At 31.2% G+C, this 17,023-nt stretch overlaps 1 protein-coding gene across 2 annotated transcripts; it reads left to right on the forward strand.

The window, feature by feature from the left end:
* The first annotated feature begins 5,701 nt into the window (after positions 1-5,701).
* Positions 5,702-17,023, forward strand: LOC127240929 (putative late blight resistance protein homolog R1B-16). Of its 2 annotated transcripts, none has more exons than XM_051259797.1 (2): positions 5,702-7,176; positions 15,871-17,023. In XM_051259797.1, exons 1-2 carry the CDS (start codon positions 5,796-5,798, stop codon positions 16,938-16,940), a joined length of 2,451 nt encoding a protein of 816 aa, XP_051115754.1. In that variant the 5' UTR covers positions 5,702-5,795; the 3' UTR covers positions 16,941-17,023. The 2 variants fall into 2 exon arrangements, with proteins under 2 accessions (XP_051115754.1, XP_051115756.1); XM_051259799.1 differs by having other exon boundaries at positions 5,702-6,544; positions 15,239-17,023.

Raw genomic sequence — 17,023 nt, forward strand, 5'->3', positions numbered from 1 at the left:
AAAAACTGACGAATTAGATTAGAATTTTTATTTGAATAATAATTTAGATATAATTTTTATGGAATTAGAATATACATATTTTCAAAGAAATTTATAAAAGTTAAATAATAAATAAAAAAACTAATTGTAGAAGCTCAATTTTCAGTTATCTCTTGTAGTCTACAAAGGAAGGGAATAAAAATAGCGAATAGAAAATAATATATTTTTAAAATTTTTATTATTAGATTCCACAGAAAAAAAGAAATTAACAGTGTGTTTAGTACAAAGAATAGAATTGATTATTTCCTTTGATAAAACAGATAATTAAGTTTAAAAAATGTAAAAATATATATACATTTTGAAAAAAAACTAAATCGATCACTAAAAATGATAAATTGGATATTATTGTATTTTTTTAATTATATTTTTAATTTAAAAATTTAGATCCGATATTTTATGCTATTTGAATAATATACAAATCATAAAAATTAAATACTAGTATAGAAATAAAATAAAATAAACACAAATTAAATCGTAAAAACTCAATGAAAAAGATAAAAATAAATAAATACACAACACACTTTCTCAATTTCTCCGCATACAAGACATAAATAAAACTATATAATTACATCTGAATTATATATTTCAACCAAACAAAGAAAATATAATATTTTAATTTTTTATTCTCATTTCTATGTATTAGCACTCCTACTAACTTAATAAATAATGTTATACACTCTTATATTTTAAAATTTGTAATTTATAATTTATAATTTTTTTAATTTTAATTAAACTATTTAGTTATTTTAATTTTAATTTATAATTATTTTTACTAATATATTTTTTAATTACTTGCTAAACATAACTTAGACAATTTACATGGGACAAAAGTAGTATTTTTATTACTGTTTTCTTAAAGTTGATCTTATATTTTTCAAAATATATATATCTAGATATTTTTGAAGCTTTTTTTTGAATATGTCCTTATCTTTTATACATTTTTTAAATAGATTATTGAATGGTATTATTATAAATATGTTGAATTATTGAAGTATTATTTAGAAAAGATGAATTTTTTAAAAAGTAAATATAATATTTTGTGACATAAATAATATTTTCTCTGTCCACTCAATTTTTTATTCTCTATATTATTAAAAAAATACATACATATATTAACACATTATATATAATATATACATTTTATTCACTTACCAAACAGTCAATAATTTTTGAATATATCCAATTTACGAAAATAATAATAATAATAATAATAATAATAATAATAATAATAAAAGAAAATAGTAAGGATAGCAAGATACACCCTTGTCATCCCTAATTTCTCTACTATTATATTAGACAATTATAACAATAATCACACGCCCACAACTATTAAATATATTTAAACTTTAATACTCTATTCATAATTTGTTCCTATTTTTATTTTATTTTTTTTGAAATATGATTATATATTAATTTTATATTTTATAATTTTTTTAATCTCAATTAAAATATTTAGTTGTTATAATTTTAATTTATAATTATTTTTAATAATGCACTACTTGTTAATTATATTTTACTTAAATTCTTGTGTATAGTGAAAGACCCAAATTATATTGGACGAAAAAAAATATAAAAAAGAAATGTAAAACTTGTATATTTCAAGTATGACATTTACATAAAACAAGAAATATAAGATAGAAAAATTACTAATATTAAGCAGATATAAAGAGAGATCACCAAAAGATACCAAAAATTGTTAGACAATTGGGAAAATTAAGAAAACAATAAAATACACATAACAAGATGATAATTTGGTTATTTGATTCCATCGGAATGATCTACACTTGAGACGGCTAAAACAAGTATTACCATTACTATTTTTGGTGTGTTTTGAGAGAAGATACATCAAGACGTAGATCTAGAAATATTTTTCACTGATACCATAATATATCAACTTAAAGCTAAAATAAATTAAAAGACTCGATTTTATTAAGAAACATACAAGCAAGTTGTATTGTTCTAGATGGTCTTTCATTTTTAAAAAGCCATTAATTTCAACTTTATTTGTATCATTAACATTAATTAAGTAATTGTGACATTTTATATTTAAATGGGGCACTATTTTTTTAATTAATTGGATAATAATAGCACTTCAAATTTTAAATGAGACACTAAACCTTTTTTAACAATAACACATTTATTAAATAATATAAATTTTCTTTTAGTGGAGTAAAATCAACTGTAATACGTGACACCAATCATTTAAAAATGCATCCGCCCCTCAATAAATCAAATATTTATAGATGTCAAAAGAAAAATCCGAATGCACGCGGCCAGAAACTGGGTTGACATACTAAAAAAAAAAATGTGACACATAAAGCTTAATTAGGATGGTTAAGAAAACTACATAACTAATGTGACACGAATTTGATTTTCGATCATCCTAAATTATGTGTTGTCTTACAATTCTATGGTAAATCTAAATGCTATAATTTGCAACTTTTACATCAATTTTTCTCTCTTTTTGTGTCTTTGCTTGAAGTTAGACAAAATTCACATCTAAAATGATCCAACAAACCAGACAAATCCAATATTTTTTAGTTATCCAATGTCCTTTAAGCCTTAAAACAACAATTTTCTAATATCCGAAGCAATTTTATTTTCTTCTTTTTTTTTAGGATTTCAAACATGTAATTACTACTTAGTTGTTTCTCTTCGATTTTAGTGTTTTTATTGATAAAATTATATTCGACTTTCATCGGTGTTGGATGATCGGACTAAGTTAATTAGTGCAATTGACAACATAAATTTGCTTATGTTGTGGAGATGGAAGAGGATTCTCGCCTATATTTTGTGTAAGAATATCTCGAGACTTGATCTCTTGGGGGCCGGTGAAGTCATCGACAAGGCTGTTCTTGAGCTCAACAAGTCTCAAAAAGCTCGTTGTGTTTAGAACGAAGCACCGGACACTAATTTGTGCGACGACTAATGTTGTCGTGGTTGGAATTGCAAAGCCATTGATTGAATGCAGCATAACCGTGTCACCTAAAAGCTCGAACTATTAGGAAAACGCAGTCATTAATTATATATCCGCAAACGGGAGTCCCAACACGCCCCCTCAAGTGCAAGTAGAGGTATGCGAAACTTGCACATACCTATGCGCACAAATGGGGACGGTGGGACTCGAACTCGAGACCTAGCTAGACTCTGATACCATATTTGAATAATTGCGGAAAATAAAGTTTCAATGTGTATATATATAGGCATGTATATGTGGGCCCAAATGACAATATATAAAAAATATGCTAACATTGGATGTATTAGCCAAGAGGTTGTGGTGTTGTATGGAAATGGGAACAGAATGAAGAGTCATGAACATGAAGAGCTTTCTGATGTTTTTCTAGATAAAAATCCTCGACATTCCAACAAATACCGAACCATTCGAAATTCGGAACTTTTGTCTAGAAAATACATGTTTAGTTTTCTGCACTGTTTCAAGCTCGGCAATACTACACACCGAAGGAATGAAGAATCCTCTCGAGCTGGTAATAATCGATGAAGCTGCGCAGCTTAAAGAGTGCGAATCGTGTATCCCGTTGCAGCTTCCCGGGCTTCGCCACGCTATACTTTTCGGAGATGAGAAGCAACTTCTTGCAATGGTTGCAAGCAAGGTTCAAATTCGATACCTGTTGATTTGTCATCGAAAAAATATTTTGCTTCCTCGCTTTATAACTCTTCAAATTTTGTTCGACAGATTTGTAAAGAAGGGGGGGTGAATGTCAAGTTGGTTGATGATTTTCAAGGGGGCAAAGTTTTGGAAAAAATTTTATATTCGAGAATATCAAATAATTATCAAAAAATAAAATTCGATATCAAAATAATTTAGCGAAATAAATTCGATAATCAATAATAATATATCAAAATAAATTCAACAATCATGACAATTTTATCGGAATAAATTCGATAATCTCAATAATTTTATCGAAACAAATTTGATAATATCGAAATAAATTTGATAATCAATTTATTGAAATAAATTCGATAATCTCAATAATATATCAAAATAAATTCGATAACCAATAACAATTTATCAAAATAAATTCGATAATCACGTCGAGTCGAAGTAGAATCTCTATCCGTAAAACGAATACGCCCCTATAGTGCCTCCTGTTTGTGGCACAACGTTGTCAAAGATAAAACAAACATTCCTCTCCGAATTAGGTGGCACCCCAATATTTCGGAGTTCCACCGAACTAAAATAAGAAGACTTGAGCTATATCGGGAGGCTAAAGGAGAGAGCATTGTTTCCAAAATATTATTAAAAATTAATTTTTTTCATATATATAATTAATATATTAATCGGGTTTGGGTACGAGTAGGGTCTACCATTGGACCCGATCCCCGACCCGGACCCGGACCCGATAAGGGTATACAATACTTCTACTAGGATATTCTTTACTGAACTATTTTTTTATGAGTATTTTGTTGAAAATATACATCAGTCTTGTTGTACGATGAGCGAGCTTCAACCTCTATATTTAAAATTTTAAATATATATAATAAAATAATTAATATATTATATTTTTAATTGATTCGAATTTATAGTATATTATCCAAAGTTTGAAATATATAAAAAAAAATGTCGGTTGGATTGGGTCAGATAGTCAGACAATGAGTTAAACCTAAATCCTTCCGGCCAGAATATCAACACATATTAAAAAAAAAAAAGTAATAATAATAAATAAATAAAAGAAAAAAAATCAAAAGTAGTCCCAAAATCCAATTTTTTTATTTTTAGTCTCACTCAATAAAGTTTATCAAAAGTAAACTATTAAAAAAATTATTGATTATTTGTTGTAACTTAAGTTGAAATGGCGCTGATTTGGATACAACACGACATTGTTATGTAAAACACCATTGTATTCAAACAATCACCCAGTCAAATAATGACATGTGTTCAAACACAGCCGTGTTTATACTTAACCTTCTATCATTACTACTACAACAAACCTTTCCTTATTACCGCTCTCAGTTCACTCCTCCTTCTGTCTGTTGCCTTCGCCATCGCTTCCTCCGACGATCACTGCCGTGAGAATTTCCTCCAATGTCCGAACACATTCACAAAGAGAAACCTCTTCAATCTTCCACGCTATCTAACATGACCATGTTTGTATTAAGCAATTGCTTTTAGCATATTCAAATGAAATTTTAATGGTAGAGTAAAAATGGATAAATAAACTTTTGTGTGAAACTAATTTTGATAATTTTTTTAGTAGAACTAAAATTAAAAAGATAGAATTTCAATACGACTATACTAACTAAGCACATGAAGCAAATGAAAGTCAATAAGCCTTCGACTATTAAATTATATCTTTAATTTTGAAATATAATTATACACGTTAATCATATTTTAAAAATTATAATTTATAATTTTTTATTATAATTAAAGTATTTATTATCTTAATTTTAATTTATAATTATTTTTATTACATTATAATTATTTTAATGTTATATTTTTTTAAATAGTTACTGATTACAAAATACCTCAGATTCTGTGACACACAGCTATAAGAAAATATTTTCTAGATCGTGGGAAGGGAATAATATCTAATATCGAATTTAATTAGTAAAGTGAAGAGGAATCTAATTCTGCCACTTGGAGTTATTAATTCAAAATTATTATTCGATAAAGCTGATCATAATCAGTGAGAGTGGACTTGGAAGACGACTCGCTCCTTCCTTAATCTCTTTCTCATTCTCACTCTCTACCTTAACATCATTCATACTGCTACTCCATCGATCGATCCACCTCATCCATGGCATCGTCTTACGCGGCTGTCCTTTCCCTTCTCCAACTTCTTCAGGACATCCAGCGTCCCTCTGGCGGTTGGAATATTTGTCTGGACGAGCTGCAGATTCAGTTGCTTCGCGATCGCCTCTCTTACTTTATGGCTTTTCTCGAAGACTTTCACGGCAAATCAGAAGCTGCAGACGCATTGGCGACACAAATCATGGACGCCTCTCGTGCTGCTCAGGGTATCATTAATTCCTTTGTGTCGGTCCACGTTCTTCGCCGACACATTAATTTAGGGGTATTAGATCTGCCGTCCTACGCCAGAGACATTCAAGCAATTATACAAAAAATGGATGTGCTGCGAGAAAGGGCGTTGGAAGTAAGAGATGAAATTGTCGCTGTGGATCTCAAATCCTTCAATCCTCCTATTGTTGCTGCTGCTCATTCAAGACAAGCAGCTCCAACTGCGAAGAATCCTATGGTGGGGCTGGACGATGCTTTGGTTCAAATCAGGGACAAACTCACTGGCAGCGGATCCAAGCTGGAAACCATCCCAATTGTGGGGATGGGTGGGATTGGTAAGACTACTCTCGCTCTTAATGTTTATAATAATGATTGGGTTGTTGAGCACTTTGACATTCGCGTTTGGATTACCATCTCTCAAACATACACTCTGCGGGAAATTCTCTTAGAGCTTTCAGAAAGTGGGATAGGAGAAAAAAGTGAGGAAGAGATAGGAGAATTGGTATACAAGAGATTGTTTGGGAGGAGGTACTTGATCGTATTGGATGATGTGTGGAATATTGAGGCATGGAATGTGTTAAGAAGGTTCCTTCCCGACAATGGCAATGGAAGTCGGGTTTTGTTGACCACGAGGCTGGTTGGTGTTGCAGATGATTTTGGCTCGGACATTCCCTATGCAATGAAATTGTTAGAGGAAGACAAGAGTTGGGACATGCTCCGTGATATGGTATTCTCGGAAGAAGTTTGCCCCATTGAATTGGAGGAGATAGGAAAGAAAATTGCCACAGGTTGTCGAGGTCTTCCGTTGGCAATAGCTGTAATTGGTGGAGTTTTGAGAAGGTCGGAAAAGACATTTGAGAGCTGGGACCAGGTTGCTGAGAATCTAAATGCAATTGTAACTTGGGAAAATGAGGAACATTGCTTTAAGATATTGCGTATGAGTTACACTTGCTTGCCGCTTCATTTGAAGCCATGCTTCCTTTACGTGTCACGTTTTCGAGAGGATCAGAAGATCAAAGTCTCTGAACTCATCAAGTTTTGGGTTGCGGAGGGATTTCTAAGACCCATAAACGGTAAGATTTTGGAAGACGTTGCACGTGAGTACTTGGACCACCTTATTGATAGAAACCTTATCTTAGTTCACGAGAGAGGGGTTTCAGGTAAAGCAAAGTATTGTGGTGTCCATGATCTGGTACAAGACTTGTCGCTGAAGGAAGCCCACAAGGAGAACTTTACCCTTGTTGAAAAGTTGTCAAGTACCTCCGCTGTGTTTTTGGAGGGGTTACATAGTGAGAATGGTAGACTCTTATTGCAATTGTTGTCCTCGCAAGTTTCGTACGTGTTAAACAACAATTTGGTGGAGTTAATTGTGCATCTTGTGCAATTCAGGTATCTTTCCATTGATTATTATATAGGACGGCTCATTGAAAAGAAACTTATTATGCTACCGTTTCTTTGGAACCTACAAACTATAGTCCTATTTGGATGGGATACACATAGTCCACCCTCTATGTTTTGGACAATGACACAACTTAGGCATATAAATATTAGTGGGAATTTTGTTTTACCTGAGCCACCTCCAAAATCCCAGTCTTGTTGTACTTTGGAAAACTTACAAACTCTATCTTATGTGAGAGATTTTAGGTGTAGTGAAGAGATTTACAAAAGGATTCCGAATGTGAAGAAACTTAAAATACACTATTTTTCAGGAGATGTGGAGGAGGGGTCATACTATAGCCTTAGCAATCTTGTCCATTTGTGTAGGCTTGAGTCACTTCATCTTCATAGGATGATGGTTTCCATTAAAGACATTTCTTTCCCACATTTTCTGAGAAAGTTGAGACTAGAGGATACTAATATTTGGTGGAGTGAGATGGTGGCCATTGGTTCATTACCCAATTTGGAAATTCTTGTAATTAGAAATTATGGTGTTAAAGGGCTTGAGTGGAATGTAACTGAAGGGGAATTTGTTCGACTGAAAAGATTGTATGTTGGTTATGTTGATTTGAAGTATTGGAAAACAGAGGAAGGTAGCTTTCCAAGCCTTGAGGAACTCGAGCTTTGGGGTTTATTGTTAGAAGAATTACCTGACCCTCTCGACTTTGCTGACATTCCCAAGCTTAGATTGATCAAAGTTATTAGATGTGGTGAGTCCATTGAAAATTGGGCAAAGCAGATTAAAGAAGAACGTGAGGGATTAGGATACGGATCCATTCAAATAGAATGATTTGATAGATAGTAGTGTGGCTGCCAATTGTAAGATATTATTATGATGTTGTTGTGATGTGTAAGAAGAGTTGGCAGGTTTGTTAATTTGATATTGGAATGATGATTGTACTTTTTCAATTTTAATCATGTATGTATGGTATTTATTCTAAATATTTTTGTTTTACTTTTACTGCACCATTTACAACATATAGAAGAATTAAGAAAAATAAAAATAGAATCCGGCCTAATGTGTGGGGATTGAACAATATATATAAGTACAACTACTTAAATGAATTCAGTTGAAATATATATATATATAAAAGTACAATTACTTAAATGAATCGATATAGAAGGAACAATATATTGGGAGCCAAAAATAAAAGAAAGAATCAACTAGGAAAAAAATTGATGAATTATATTAGAATTTTTATTTGAATAATAATTTAGATATAATTTTTATGGAATTAGAATATACATATTTTCAAAGAAATTTATAAAAATTAAATAATAAATAAATAAACTAATTGTAGAAGCTCAATTTTCAGTTATCTCTTGTAGTCTACAAAGGAGGGGAATAAAAATAGCGAATAGAAAATAATATATTTTTAAAATTTTTATTATTAGATTCCACAGAAAAAAGACATTAACAGTGTGTTTAGTACAAAGAATAGAATTGATTATTTCCTTTGATAAAACAGATAATTAAGTTTAAAAAATGTAAAAATATATATACATTTTGAAAAAAAACTAAATCGATCACTAAAAATGATAAATTGGATATGAAAAATATTATTGTATTTTTTAGTTATATTTTTAATTTAAAAATTTAGATCCCATATTTTATGCTATTTGAATAATATACAAATCATAAATATTAAATACTAGTATAGAAAAAAATAAAATAAACACAAATTAAATCGTAAAAACTCAATGAAAAAGATAAAAATAAATAAATACACAACACACTTTCTCAATTTCTCTGCATACAAGACATAAATAAAATTAGATAATGACATCTGAATTCTATATTTCAACCAAACAAAGAAAATATAATATTTTAATTTTTTATTCTCATTTCTATGTACTAGCACTCCTACTAACTTAATAAATAATGTTATACACTCTTATATTTTAAAATTTATAATTTATAATTTTTTTAATTTTAATTAAACTATTTAGTTATTTTAATGTTAATTTATAATTATTTTTACTAATATATTTTTTAATTACTTACTAAACATAACTTAGACAATTTACATGGGACGAAAGTAGTATTTTTATTACTGTTTTCTTAAAGTTGATCTTATATTTTTCAAAATATATATATCTAGATATTTTGAAGCTTTTTTTTTAATATGTCCTTATCTTTTATATATTTTTTAAATAAATTATTGAATGGTATTATTATAAATATGTTGAATTATTGAAGTATTATTGAAGTATAATATTTTGTGACATAAATAAAACTATAATTTTATAAAATATTGTTATAATTGAATAGTAAATAATATAATTTTTTGGATAATAATATTTTCTCTGTCCACTCAATTTTTTATTCTCTATATTATTAAAAAAATACATACATATATTAACACATTATATATAATATATACATTTTATTCACTTACCAAACAGTCAACAATTTTTTAAAAATTAATTTTTATATTATTAATACAATATCTTATATCCAATTTACGAAAATAATAATAATAATAATAATAATAATAAAAGAAAATACTAAGGATAGCAAGATACACCCTTGTCATCCCTAATTTCTCTACTATTATACTAGACAATTATAACAATAATCACACGCCTGCAACTATTAAATATATTTAAACTTTAATACTCTATTCAAAATTTGTTCCTATTTTTATTTTTATTTTTTTTTTGAAATATGATTATATATTTTTAATTTTATATTTTATAATTTTTTTAATCTCAATTAAAATATTTAGTTGTTATAATTTCAATTTATAATTATTTTTAATAATGCACTACTTGTTAATTATATTTTACTTAAATTCTTGTACATAGTGAAAGACTCAAATTATATTGGACGAAAAAAATATAAAAAAGAAATGTAAAACTTGTATATTTCAAGTATGACATTTACATAAAACAAGAAATATAAGATAGAAAAATTACTAATATTAAGCAGATATAAAGAGAGATCACCAAAAGATACCAAAAATTGTTAGACAATTGGGAAAATTAAGAAAACAATAAAATACATATAACAAGATGATAATTTGGTTATTTGATTCCATCGGAATGATCTACACTTGAGACGGCTAAAACAAGTATTACCATTACTATTTTTGGTGTGTTTTGAGAGAAGATACATCAAGACGTAGATCTAGAAATATTTTTCACTGATACCATAATATATCAACTTAAAGCTAAAATAAATTAAAAGACTCGATTTTATTAAGAAACATACAAGCAAGTTGTATTGTTCTAGATGGTCTTTCATTTTTAAAAAGCCATTAATTTCAACTTTATTTGTATCATTAACATTAATTAAGTAATTGTGACATTTTATATTTAAATGGGGCACTATTTTTTTAATTAATTGGATAATAATAGCACTTCAAATTTTAAATGAGACACTAAACCTTTTTTAACAATAACACATTTATTAAATAATATAAATTTTCTTTTAGTGGAGTAAAATCAACTGTAATACGTGACACCAATCATTTAAAAATGCATCCGCCCCTCAATAAATCAAATATTTATAGATGTCAAAAGAAAAATCCGAATGCACGCGGCCAGAAACTGGGTTGACATACTAAAAAAAAAAATGTGACACATAAAGCTTAATTAGGATGGTTAAGAAAACTACATAACTAATGTGACCCGAATTTGATTTTCGATCATCCTAAATTATGTGTTGTCTTACAATTCTATGGTAAATCTAAATGCTATAATTTGCAACTTTTACATCAATTTTTCTCTCTTTTTGTGTCTTTGCTTGAAGTTAGACAAAATTCACATCTAAAATGATCCAACAAACCAGACAAATCCAATATTTTTTAGTTATCCAATGTCCTTTAAGCCTTAAAACAACAATTTTCTAATATCCGAAGCAATTTTATTTTCTTCTTTTTTTTTTAGGATTTCAAACATGTAATTACTACTTAGTTGTTTCTCTTCGATTTTAGTGTTTTTATTGATAAAATTATATTCGACTTTCATCGGTGTTGGATGATCGGACTAAGTTAATTAGTGCAATTGACAACATAAATTTGCTTATGTTGTGGAGATGGAAGAGGATTCTCGCCTATATTTTGTGTAAGAATATCTCGAGACTTGATCTCTTGGGGGCCGGTGAAGTCATCGACAAGGCTGTTCTTGAGCTCAACAAGTCTCAAAAAGCTCGTTGTGTTTAGAACGAAGCACCGGACACTAATTTGTGCGACGACTAATGTTGTCGTGGTTGGAATTGCAAAGCCATTGATTGAATGCAGCATAACCGTGTCACCTAAAAGCTCGAACTATTAGGAAAACGCAGTCATTAATTATATATCCGCAAACGGGAGTCCCAACACGCCCCCTCAAGTGCAAGTAGAGGTATGCGAAACTTGCACATACCTATGCGCACAAATGGGGACGGTGGGACTCGAACTCGAGACCTAGCTAGACTCTGATACCATATTTGAATAATTGCGGAAAATAAAGTTTCAATGTGTATATATATAGGCATGTATATGTGGGCCCAAATGACAATATATAAAAAATATGCTAACATTGGATGTATTAGCCAAGAGGTTGTGGTGTTGTATGGAAATGGGAACAGAATGAAGAGTCATGAACATGAAGAGCTTTCTGATGTTTTTCTAGATAAAAATCCTCGACATTCCAACAAATACCGAACCATTCGAAATTCGGAACTTTTGTCTAGAAAATACATGTTTAGTTTTCTGCACTGTTTCAAGCTCGGCAATACTACACACCGAAGGAATGAAGAATCCTCTCGAGCTGGTAATAATCGATGAAGCTGCGCAGCTTAAAGAGTGCGAATCGTGTATCCCGTTGCAGCTTCCCGGGCTTCGCCACGCTATACTTTTCGGAGATGAGAAGCAACTTCTTGCAATGGTTGCAAGCAAGGTTCAAATTCGATACCTGTTGATTTGTCATCGAAAAAATATTTTGCTTCCTCGCTTTATAACTCTTCAAATTTTGTTCGACAGATTTGTAAAGAAGGGGGGGTGAATGTCAAGTTGGTTGATGATTTTCAAGGGGGCAAAGTTTTGGAAAAAATTTTATATTCGAGAATATCAAATAATTATCAAAAAATAAAATTCGATATCAAAATAATTTAGCGAAATAAATTTGATAATCAATAATAATATATCAAAATAATTCAACAATCATGACAATTTTATCGGAATAAATTCGATAATCTCAATAATTTTATCGAAACAAATTTGATAATATCGAAATAAATTTGATAATCAATTTATTGAAATAAATTCGATAATCTCAATAATATATCAAAATAAATTCGATAACCAATAACAATTTATCAAAATAAATTCGATAATCACGTCGAGTCGAAGTAGAATCTCTATCCGTAAAAACGAATACGCCCCTATAGTGCCTCCTGTTTGTGGCACAACGTTGTCAAAGATAAAACAAACGTTCCTCTCCGAATTAGGTGGCACCCCAATATTTCGGAGTTCCAGCGAACTAAAATAAGAAGACTTGAGCTATGTCGGGAGGCTAAAGGAGAGAGCATTGTTTCCAAAATATTATTAAAAATTAATTTTTTTCATATATATAATTAATATATTAATCGGGTCTGGGTACGAGTAGGGTCTACCATTGGACCCGATCCCCGACCCGGACCCGGACCCGATAAGGGTATACAATACTTCTACTAGGATATTCTTTACTGAACTATTTTTTTATGAGTATTTTGTTGAAAATATACATCAGTCTTGTTGTACGATGAGCGAGCTTCAACCTCTATATTTAAAATTTTAAATATATATAATAAAATAATTAATATATTATATTTTAAATTGATTCGAATTTATAGTATATTATCCAAAGTTTGAAATATATATAAAAAAAAAAAAAAAAAATGTCGGTTGGATTGGGTCGGATAGTCAGACAATGAGTTAAACCTAAATCCTTCCCGGCCAGAATATCAACACATATTAAAAAAAAAAAAAAGTAATAATAATAAATAAATAAAAGAAAAAAAATCAAAAGTAGTCCCAAAATCCAATTTTTTTATTTTTAGTCTCACTCAATAAAGTTTATCAAAAGTAAACTATTAAAAAAATTATTGATTATTTGTTGTAACTTAAGTTGAAATGGCGCTGATTTGGATACAACACGACATTGTTATGTAAAACACCATTGTATTCAAACAATCAACCCAGTCAAATAATGACATGTGTTCAAACACAGCCGTGTTTATATCTTAACCTTCCGTCATTACTACTACAACAAACCTTTCCTTATTACCGCTCTCAGTTCACTCCTCCTTCTGTCTGTTGCCTTCGCCATCACTTCCTCCGACGATTACTGCCGTGAGAATTTCCTCCAATGTCCGAACACATTCACAAAGAGAAACCTCTTCAATCTTCCACGCTATCTAACATGACCATGTTTGTATTAAGCAATTGCTTTTAGCATATTCAATTGAAATTTTAATGGTAGAATAAAAAATGATAAATAAACTTTTGAGTGAAACTAATTTTGATAATTTTTTTTAGTAGAACTAGAATTAAAAAGATAGAATTTCAGTAGGACTATACTAACTAAGCACATGAAGCAAATGAAAGTCAATAAGCCTTCGACTATTAAATTATATCTTTAATTTTAAATATAATTATACACGTTAATCATATTTTAAAAATTATAATTTATAATTTTTTATTATAATTAAAGTATTTATTATCTTAATCTTAATTTATAATTATTTTTATTAAATTATAATTATTTTAATGTTATATTTTTTTTAAATAGTTACTGATTACAAAATACCTCAGATTCTGTGACACACAGCTATAAGAAAATATTTTCTAGATCGTGGGAAGGGAATAATATCTAATATCGAATTTAATTAGTAAAGTGAACAGGAAGCTAATTCTGCCACTTGGAGTTATTAATTCAAAATTATTATTCGATAAAGCTGATCATAATCAGTGAGAGTGGACTTGGAAGACGACTCGCTCCTTCCATAATCTTTCTCATTCTCACTCTCTACATTAACATTATTCTTACTGCTACTCCATCCATCTCATCCATGGCATCGTCTTACGCAGCTGTCCTTTCCCTTCTCCAACTTCTTCAGGACATCCAGCGTCCCTCTGGCGGTTGGAATAATTGTCTGGACGAGCTGCAGATTCAGTTGCTTCGCGATCGCCTCTCTTACTTTATGGCTTTTCTCGAAGACTTTCACGGCAAATCAGAAGCTGCAGACGCATTGGCGACACAAATCATGGAGGCCTCTCGTGCTGCTGAGGGTATCATAAAATCCTTTGTGTCGGTCCAGGTTCTTCGCCCACACATTAATTTAGGGGTATTAGATCTGCCGTCCTACGCCAGAGACATTCAAGCAATTATACAAAAAATGGATGTGCTGCGAGAAAGGGCGTTGGAAGTAAGAGATGAAATTGTCGCTGTGGATCACAAATCCTTCAATCCTCCTATTGTTGCTGCTGCTCATTCAAGACAAGCAGCTCCAACTGCGAAGAATCCTATGGTGGGGCTGGACGATGCTTTGGTTCAAATCAGGGACAAACTCACTGGCAGCGGATCCAAGCTGGAAACCATCCCAATTGTGGGGATGGGTGGGATTGGTAAGACTACTCTCGCTCTTAATGTTTATAATAATGATTGGGTTGTTGAGCACTTTGACATTCGCGTTTGGATTACCATCTCTCAAACATACACTCTGCGGGAAATTCTCTTAGAGCTTTCAGAAAGTGGGATAGGAGAAAAAAGTGAGGAAGAGATTGGAGAATTGGTATACAAGAGATTGTTTGGGAGGAGGTACTTGATCGTATTGGATGATGTGTGGAATATTGAAGCATGGAATGTGTTAAGAAGGTTCCTTCCCGACAATGGCAATGGAAGTCGGGTTTTGTTGACCACGAGGCTGGTTGGTGTTGCAGCTGATTTCGGCTCGGACATTCCCTATGCAATGAAATTGTTAAAAAAAGACAAGAGTTGGGATATGTTGCATGATATAGTCTTCCCAGAAGAAGTTTGCCCAGTTGAATTGGAGAAAATAGGAAAGAAAATTGCCACAGGTTGTCGAGGTCTTCCGTTGGCAATAGCTGTAATTGGTGGAGTTTTGAGAAGGTCGGAAAAGACATTTGAGAGCTGGGACCAGGTTGCTGAGAATCTAAATGCAATTGTAACTTGGGAAAATGAGGAACATTGCTTTAAGATATTGCGTATGAGTTACACTTGCTTGCCGCTTCATTTGAAGCCATGCTTCCTTTACGTGTCACGTTTTCGAGAGGATCAGAAGATCAAAGTCTCTGAACTCATCAAGTTTTGGGTTGCGGAGGGATTTCTAAGACCCATAAACGGTAAGATTTTGGAAGACGTTGCACGTGAGTACTTGGACCACCTTATTGATAGAAACCTTATCGTAGTTCGCAGGAGAGGGGTTTCAGGTAAAGCAAAGTATTGTGGTGTCCATGATCTGGTACGAGACTTGTCGCTGAAGGAAGCCCGCAAGGAGAACTTTATCCTTGTTGAAAAGTTGTCAAGTAACTCCTCTGTGTTTGTGTGGAAGTTACGTAGTGAGGATGGTAGGCTCTTATCAAAATTGTTGTCCTCGCAAGCTTCGTATAAGTTAAACAACAATTTGGTGGAGTCAATTGTGCATCTTGTGCAATTCAGGTATCTTTCCGTTCCTAATCACACAAATTGGCTTGTGGAAAAGAAACCTAAAATGCTACCATTTCTTTGGAACCTACAAACTATATCCATACATGGCATTCGTACAAAAATTACTATACCATCTATGTTTTGGACGATGACACAACTTAGGCATATAAATATTATTAGTTATATTGTTTTACCTGAGCCACCTCCAAATTCCCAGTCTTGTTGTACTTTGGAAAACTTACAAAGTCTATTCTATGTGAAAGATTTTAAGTGTAGTGAAGAGATTTACAGTAGGATTCCAAATGTGAAGAAACTTAGAGTAGAGTATTTTTCGCAAGATGTGGAGGAGGGGCCATACTATAGCCTTAGCAATCTTGTCCATTTGTGTAGGCTTGAGTCACTTGATCTTTATGGGATGATGGTTTCCATTAAAGACATTTCTTTCCCACATTCTCTGAGAAAGTTGAGTATAGGAAACACTAATATTTGGTGGTGTGAGATGGTGAGCATTGGTTCATTACCCAATTTGGAAATTCTTGTAATTAGAGAGGATGGTGTTAAAGGGCTTGAGTGGAATGTAACTGAAGGGGAATTTGTTCGACTGAAAAGATTGGATGTTTGTCTTGTTGATTTGAAGTATTGGAAAACAGAGGAAGGTAGCTTTCCAAGCCTTGAGGAACTCGAGCTTTGGAGCATGTTAGAAGAATTACCTGACCCTCTCGACTTTGCTGACATTCCCAAGCTTAGATCGATCAAGCTTATTGCATGTAGTGAGTCGATTGAAAGTTGGGCAAAGCAGATTAAAGAAGAACGTGAGGAATTAGGATACGGATCCATTCAATTATTTGATTGATAGTAGTGTCAGTTGCCAATTGTAAGATATTATTATGATGTTGTTGTGATGTGTAAGAATAGTTGTCAGGCTTGTTAATTTCA

This window comes from Andrographis paniculata, unplaced genomic scaffold (assembly GCF_009805555.1).
Source record: "Andrographis paniculata isolate CXL003 unplaced genomic scaffold, ASM980555v1 Contig80END, whole genome shotgun sequence".
Lineage (NCBI taxonomy): Eukaryota > Viridiplantae > Streptophyta > Magnoliopsida > Lamiales > Acanthaceae > Andrographis > Andrographis paniculata.